Here is an 8,534-nt window from a genome sequence, read left to right as displayed (position 1 = left end):
ATTACCTTAAGTATAAAAATTAATTACACAATTAAGTCATCCTTAATCTCAAAGTCAATTTAAAAAACATAACATTTATCTTCACTTTTAGTTTGAGCAAATCAAGAACTGACACAACCTAAACTTAATTAAATCACAACTTGGTATTTATAATTCTCAAATGCTAAATATTAAATTTAAAATCATGAATCCATGATGTAAAATAAATAAATAAATGACACTCTCCCACGAAGCGCGTTGGCTTGGCACGTTCTCACTATACATAGTCGAGGCAGCACCGTGACCACATCTCCGTCGCTAAAAAATATAAAGCAGAGAGCTATAAAGAGTGAGAGAGAGAGATTCTGATTGGGCCTTCGTTTACTTTTTTGGCTTTTTTTTAAAGAACGACGTCGTTCGATACTGATTTTCCAGCTCGTTCCGGGTCGGACACGTTAACGACGTGCGCAACCCTTCGATGAGTGTCAGTGACTCGGCGGCCAAGGCCGAGTTGACTCAGGCCGAGGTCTACGCTCCTAGGTCGCTTCAGCTATGGCGGACACTCCTCAACTGGCTCGCTTTCTTCTTCCAGATCTTTCTTCAGATCCTCCGAGGCACGCCGTCCGTGACTCAAGTCCTCTCTTACGTCGGCCTCCGCCACCATTCTCTTCTCCCTTCTTCTCCTTCCTTCAAGCCCCTTCCGGTCGTCGAGTTGCCGGAGCTTGAGCCGCCTCCGGACTCCGTGCAGATCAACGCAACCGACGGTACCGACTCCGCCGCGGCTGCGGTCGATCGGCCTGCAGAGAAGTTCACGGTATGGTTGAGTTATTCCCTATCTCGGTTTTCGAGTTGTTGTGAGTTTGATTGTTTTTTGTTTTCTCTGGTCTGATCTTTTGTGAAGTAGTGTTTGATTGTTGTAAGAGGTTTCTGGAGGTTTTGCTCCTCTGTTCTTTCTCTATGTTTGGTAAGGGTTATTGGCCCAAAGGAAATGCTTTTGGAAAATTGTGCAGAGGCAGCTTCTTATTTGGATTTTGCTGCCTCAGGAAAAATGTTAGGTTATATATAGGATAAAACTTAGCTTTACAGAAGATTTCACGAAGAGTTTCACACGCTTTTGTCTGTGTAGTAATACATGTAATCAGATTTAGGGTAGAATTGGAGAATCATGGGAAATAAGTTTAGTTTGGTGATTAAATTTTTTTTGAGAGCTGAGAGTAGAGTCCAGATGTCATCTAAATACAAATCCTCTCTTGAACCTAATACATATTTGTATGGTTCTGTGCCTGGAAGCTACTGAGATTATGAAAGTCACCTGGAAATGAACATTAGGTAGATTGCAGGGGAATACTGGGGAAGCAGAATTAACAAAAACATAAAAGATGATTCTTTTCCCCTAATTCCTTCCTCTTTGAATGTATTATTCATTTGCTTTTCCTTTGCCTGTCAAGATGATCTAGGTTTGATGGCTTTCTCATGAGCCATCTCATGACTATGGACACCAAAAGGGAAAATTCTGATGCTCATGCTCAATCAAACCAAAGAGAAAATATTGATAAGGATGGTGCACTTAAGTTTATTTAAGAGTAGATAAGATGGAGTTATAATTTTATTATGTTTGTAATTGCATGTTTCAGTCATCCTATCCAGAATTGAAAGTGTAGACTTACATCCATTCCAGCTATGTTCGTTGGGGTTCAACATTAAGCCATTAGGAAAACATCTTCACATGTCTACTTGAAATTAGGATGTGGAGATGGGTTATTTGAAACCCTGTAGGATTTTAAATAAGCAAATCAGGGAGAATCTAGCAATAGCCATAACATGTTATTCAAATGTTTTAGTGTTGAGTGTGATGGTTCAGAAATGAAAAGTTCAGTGGTGGCACCTGTGACAACATATCCTCTGATGGGAAGTGTTTGGTATTAGTGGGGAAAGAATGCTAAAATTGGTAGAGGGAGGCTGAACGACATGGAGAACCTTGGACTAAAGTTGTGGCTCTTAATAGGCTGAAATTATGGAGCAACATTTATGTGGCTGACAGAGCAATATTTGTGTTATTGACGCCAAATAGTTGGATAAGGCAAAACAGAATATTATTATGTTTCTGTTTTTCATTCTTTCAGTTTGTTTCAGTGAATTCTTGATTCGCTAATTAATATTAAACTTCAAATTGTCTCCACCCATCTGTCTTCTAATATGTTCCATCAAGGAATTTTGTGTAATCAACAGAAACTCTCAAGGTAAAAGGAGAGAGCTATCAGAAAATCCATACTTTATTGTACGGAAGGTTGCATGTCAATATTAATGCCCCATAAAATAAGTGCATTTGAAATGATGTGTTTAAGATCAATGTTTGACAAGGCAAGAAAGGATAAAAGAAATTAAAAAGGAAAAGGAAAAAAAAGGGGGAATTGAATGCACTCTTGAAAAGCTAGAAGTGGCACCATTGAGGAAAAAGAAACAGTTAAGGTTGTTTTGTTATGTGCAAAGAAGATGAATAGTTGTTCTTTTTTTGTGTGTTCAAAGAAGATGAATGGTTACACCATATGTAATGAGAAGTGTATTGGTTCAAGTTGAAGATGCCATGAGAAGAACTAGAAGGCTTAAAAGAATGAGTGAAGGGGCTGTCAGAAAACATATGATGACCTACAAAACAATAAGTATATGGCCCTAGGTAGAGTTGATCAGAGGAAAATGATCTATTTAACCAACCCATTGGTAATTGATGTAGTGATTTTTGGTTGGGTACAATAGCAGAGTAGCAATGATCTGATTGAAACAAAAAATTGACCTTTTGTTGTAGAGATTGACAATGAGCTTAATTTCATCAAGTCCAAAAATCTAATTAGTTCCTTGAAAGCTACGGAAGTTTTAAAATACATACAATGTTTCAACTCCCTTCAAGTTGAACTTGAGCACGGACACTTGGCAAAAAATTTTAAAATCATGACTGCAAATTCTGCTAAACTCAAGGTGTCAATGACTTCATTTCATTTTTGTATTTTTCATTTTTTCTTTTTCCTTTTGTTTTTCTTGACCACTTGCATGTATGCTGATGAAAAACTACTTGCCCACTTGATAGATCTTAAGTTCCCTACCATTATTCTTATTATGTTTTAAAGGACAGATTTCTAAGTCGTGCATGTGCATCTTGATATGCAGGTGGTTCTTGATTTGGATGAAACTCTAGTATGTGCATATGAGACATCCAGCCTGCCTGCCTCCATTCGTAATCAAGCAATAGAATCTGGTTTGAAGTGGTTTGAGCTAGAATGTGTATCTTCAGACAAGGTGTCCTATATGTCTTTTGTTCATTTATTGGTTCTTTAGCAATTATTCAAGTAAAATAATCTTGATGTTAGAATGTTTGGGCTTGAAGGAATGTGAAGGAAAACCAAAGGTCAACTATGTTACAGTGTTTGAACGTCCAGGACTGCGAGAATTCTTAAAACAACTTAGTGAATTTTCAGAGCTCGTGCTCTTTACTGCTGGTCTTGAAGGTATAAAAATTACTTTACCATGCTTTTTGGATTCTCTCCTACCCTTTTAAAAAAATAATTTCTTGAATCTACTTTCTCTGGGTGCCCACAGGTTACGCAAGGCCTCTTGTTGACAGAATAGATGTGGAAAATCTGTTTAGTCTTAGACTATATCGGCCTTCAACAATTAGCACGTGAGTATTTTATTGGTCATCCATATTCTCATTTCCTCTTCTTTTACAGTTTCTAGCCATTACACACCTGCATAGTTCCAAAAGCTGCATGTCCCACAAATTTATGGCATGTTTACTTGATTCTTGAGGAATCAAATGAAAGAGAGTTCCCTCTCTTTCCATTCTAGGTGTTTGCTAAAACTTGGAATCAGAAAAAGGTGTAAGACCCATCTAATTTTAGGGAATCCCTTTCTCCAAAACGGAGAATGGGTTTCCTTGAAGCTACTTAAGGAATCCATTCCATTTTCTTAGGAATGAAAATTGGACAAAAATGCCCTCAAGAGATTAACATAATGACATATTTAATTATGATAAACTTATATGTTAATTTGATGCAATAACATATTTTCTAAAAAATTTAAAATTATTACATGAGTACTAAATATAATGAATTGTTTTAATTATTATTAATTGAGATAATACCATATTTAATCATCAAAAATTTTAAATAAAAAGACTTTATGTATTATAGTGTAGGTTAATGCCTCTAATACATATTTTAATTTATTTGGTTCAATATTAATTTTTTTAATAATTGAGGACATTTATATATTAAATAATATACAATGTGTGAGGCTTTAGCACATATAAGGTAAATTAACAAATAATATTTTTATATTAATTTTATTTTATTTACATAAATAGTAATAATCATTTATGAAATTATTATAAAAAAGATCAGAAGTGTCTTTTTTAATAACTATTCTTAATTAATAAGATATAAATATTAATAATTTAAATTTCATTTTACTTATTTGTATCTAACATTTTTGTGGCTAATTTTAAACTCATTCAGTTTTTGGAAGATGAAGACATCATCATCCTAAAATATGACATTAAAATGAGGGTATGCACCATGATAATTATCTTTATTTTTATTCTGTTTCCTGCTTGTAAATACTTAATTGAAATTTTGAATTCTAATTCTAGTTCCATTCATTCTCATTCTAATTCCCTCTCACTGGCTTAGTTGCACCTAGCTATAATGGATGCTTTTTAAACAATTCCACGTTCTTTTTCTTAATTTCAAATGCATTTGATAAATAGGAATCCCGTATTAGGAAGCATGACTGAGCATGCCATATGCAATGTAATAAAAGAATGACAGAACAATTTATAAAGTAGACATGGCATTGAAAGAGGTCTGGTAAAAAATAAATCTATTATAAATACTAGTCATGTGGGCAAAAGCACGAACATAGGAAATCCTCTAATCTATGTCTCCAGATTAAGCTCGTGAATGTAGGGAGCACACTATTTTTCCAATGTCTTATACAATTTCTTCTTCTGTGAATATACTTTGAAGCCTCGTATACATCTCGGTATACTCAAGTCCTTTTCCAATAATTTGTATTGTTATGCACAGAGGAATTGACTGATTATATTATGCTATTTTTATTTTATTTTATTCAAATTAGTCTTTTCCACTAATGACTGCTACTGAAGGCCTAGAAATATTAGATTTTTAATGGAATTTATTGCACTTAATTCAACAAAACCTTGGTCCCAATGGGGAGTTTGCGCAAATTTATAAAATTTGCTTCTCTTTTTGGTCAAAAGTAAGACTGACTGAAATAAACTGAAATGGGAATTCTTGAATGATCATCCCACTCAGCCCAAGGTTATGTTGTTTGTTAGCTAAAACCTCTTGTTTGCATCAATGACAGGGAATACCGGGAGCATGTGAAAGATCTTTCTTGCCTATCAAAGGATCTCTGCCGAATAGTTATTGTTGATAACAATCCATTCAGTTTCTTACTGCAGCCTCTGAATGGAGTTCCATGCATTCCATTTTCTGCAGGACAACCAAACGATGGACAGGTACAAAGCATTGCATTGATTAAATTCCAGTGCCTATTCATATTGTTTAATTCTTTACTCACTACTCTTCTGATGTCTTTCATTGATCAATCAGCTTTTGGAGGTACTCCTTCCATTACTGAAGCATCTTTCTCAGCAGAACGATGTGAGACCTGTGCTCTATGATAGGTTCCGCATGCCTGAATGGTTTCAAAAGCATGGAATCCCTGCTTCTGGTTGGACAGTATAGAATAAAAATCGTACACAATGAAGGCTACCTTTCCCCTCATAAGGCACCTGAAAGGTTATATTTTTTTCGCGATCACAACACACCTTCAACTCTTCATTGGGCTCACAACCTTCTCTGTATAGCACGAATTTGTACACAGGAGCCATTGGCAAAAACCCCAAATTCCCAGAGTTCGATCTTAGAGATCTTAACAGCTGCATTTCTGTCATATATAAGTAGCAACCAATGTGTATCTAGAATTGTTACAAAACCTGATTCTCATCTAGGTTTGTTTATATGCTTGCAATCCTGTTGGATCTTAAATTACGTTTCGAAATTCTGTAACCTGTTAGACCAATAATCATTTGTTGTTTATTCAAATTCTTGTATCCTCCTTGACAACTATGTTCCTCGCATTATTTCTGCCGACTTACTGAGAACTGCCCAGATAGTTGTGGGCATCAGCATATAACTTGGTTGGAAATGCTTGAATTAATCTTACTCACCACTACTACCATCATAGCTTAAACCGCGTGGATGAGTTAAATTGTCTTGTCAGACTATGAAAGGAATATGTTATCTTTTTCAGGAATTATAGCTTGGAAGCCCAGTAAAGAGGAGAAGAATACCCGAAGGCTCCAGCCTCCAGGCAGGGATTGAACTTGTCCCCCTCATGCTGCTGGCTTCTTCACCATGCCTGGGCTTGATCCAGCAAAGCTGACACCAACTCTTACGCTGCTTTGAGACTGATCTGGCAGCCTCCCATCGTGGGGTGCAGCCAGGATCCTCCAGGTCAGGTCGAGGATAATACCTGGATGAGCGATAAATGATATTGATGTAGGTACTAACCAAGGATGTTCAGTCATTATTCTGACAGGATGCCTAGTGCTTAGCGATCAACATGAACCTTTACAGCCTTGTTGGTCTCAGTACCCTTTCTGTAGATTAATGGTAACCTTCAGCCTTTCTCTTTTTCCCTTTTTATTTTTATTTTGTGTCTCTATTTTTGGAACAACATGCAGGTCTCTCTTTTCCAAGAACTTGTTTAAAAATTAAAAATGAACCCTAACACCCAAAGACACCCCATGTTTGGATGTCCAAAGCTCTCATTCTTTAGGATCATCATCAATCATGGTCTCTGCAATTTAATTCAACAACAACTGACCCATCTTTTCAGGACATTTACTACAAGTCCCACTTAAAAAATTGAACACATGAATTATTGTTTATTTATTTATTTGATACTTTAAGAGGCTTCCGCAACAGCTCACTGTTTTCACCGACCAAAACACCATCTTTCATTTAAGAATCAGACATGAAAACACAGTGTGAACTCTCAGCATAGTATGAACCCAATATTTGAATATACGAGTGGCACACAACTGACTACTATGGAAGCATTAATACAGAAACCCATACTCATTTAGGGGTGCCCCACAATACCAGTCCATCGATTTTCTCCTCTTTGCCTCCTTTTGTTCAATCATCCATTAAATACCTATTTTCCAAAGAAAAATATTCCCATATGAAAGTTCCTGTTGAAGTGTCGTGGCACATTAATTGTAGGGCTATTTGATTGATAGGCACCTCTACCACTTTTTTGAACTCATTTTGACAAACACGTCTTTATTATTTTCTTGTAAAAACAATAATTTTCTTTTAAAATATACGAGTAAATAATATAAAGAAAGGGTTGTTTTTTTTTTTTTTAAGTAAAAACATAAATCGGTAGATTCATCAATTTCAAAATTATCTTATCCTTTTTAAACAATTAATTCTTAATTAATTATATCTCTAGTAAATACTTACAAATTAAAAAAATAAAAAATGTTTATTACTATAATATACATGCCGACATGAAAATTTTAAAATCAAGTAAATTTTGGAAAAGAAAAAAGTGGTTTCTAATGGCAGAAACCTTGAGAAAACACATGGGATGGTCAATGAGGTATGATGTTCTTGAAGAACATGAACCAATCAATATGGATGGTCTTTACAACTAAACTTCAATTTCACTCAATATATGGGACATGATGCCCCTCCCAATTGCAAACAAAAGGGAAAGAGACCTTGAAAGCTGACTGCACCAAAATTTACTCAACAAAATATCGCCATAATAATGCAGATTTTCACGCGGATTTGAAAGAATAAGACAAAAGAATAATAAGGGTGTTTAGGCACGTAAAATTCCATTCGGTGGAATACTGGCCACGTATCAAATCGATGTCAATAAATCAAAGCAGCAGCTATCTAAGGAGACTTTCCAAAGTATACCAAACTTTTTCTGAAAAAAGGAGAAGCGGTCTATGTTATGCGTCTTGGGTTGAAATCATAAGAAGAGCAATGATAATGTGGCGGAGGAGGACTTGGTCACTGGGTCATATTTTCACGTGGGTGGGCAACTTTTTTTGAAGGGTATTGGGATTCTATGAAGATTCAACCCAATGAATATTCAACTTTTTTTTCATTAATTATTATATTTTATTATAATAATATGTAATGTCAAAAAATTATTCCCGTTGAAAATAACAGATAAACAATTATTAAGGATCGAGATTGTTCGTCAATATAGATATTGTTTGCTCCATTTATTGAGAAATTATATTATTTTATTTAATTAAATTTCTCACATGAAATTATAGAATCAGACACAATCTTTAAGGGTCGAATAGAATATTATAATAGGAATGAGTTGTAATATAATTTTTTATGTTTTTTACTCTTGATTATTAGAATATTTGGAGGAAAAACAAACCCAATATTTTCTTTTATTCTAAAAATAGTTGTTTGGAGATATTTATTCATTCATGAACA

At 35.0% G+C, this 8,534-nt stretch overlaps 1 protein-coding gene across 3 annotated transcripts; it reads left to right on the top strand.

Moving 5' to 3' along the window:
- Positions 1-288: 288 nt before the first annotated feature.
- On the top strand, positions 289-6,694 carry LOC100262172 (uncharacterized). 3 transcript variants are annotated; one of them, XR_009467397.1, is made up of 7 exons: positions 294-793; positions 3,142-3,270; positions 3,359-3,479; positions 3,571-3,652; positions 5,359-5,512; positions 5,607-5,795; positions 6,310-6,694. XR_009467397.1 is itself a non-coding variant. In XM_002273646.5 (6 exons), exons 1-6 carry the CDS (start codon positions 458-460, stop codon positions 5,739-5,741), a joined length of 957 nt encoding a protein of 318 aa, XP_002273682.1. In that variant the 5' UTR covers positions 293-457; the 3' UTR covers positions 5,742-6,101. The 3 variants fall into 3 exon arrangements, 2 of the variants coding, with proteins under 2 accessions (XP_059597798.1, XP_002273682.1); XM_002273646.5 differs by lacking the exon at positions 6,310-6,694 and having other exon boundaries at positions 293-793; positions 5,607-6,101; XM_059741815.1 differs by lacking the exon at positions 6,310-6,694 and having other exon boundaries at positions 289-793; positions 5,359-6,101.
- The last annotated feature ends 1,840 nt before the right edge of the window (positions 6,695-8,534 follow it).

The sequence above is a fragment of the Vitis vinifera genome, chromosome 13 (assembly GCF_030704535.1).
Source record: "Vitis vinifera cultivar Pinot Noir 40024 chromosome 13, ASM3070453v1".
NCBI lineage: Eukaryota > Viridiplantae > Streptophyta > Magnoliopsida > Vitales > Vitaceae > Vitis > Vitis vinifera.
The sequence above is the reverse complement of the archived record's forward strand: the minus strand, read 5'-3'. Positions and strand labels throughout refer to the sequence as shown.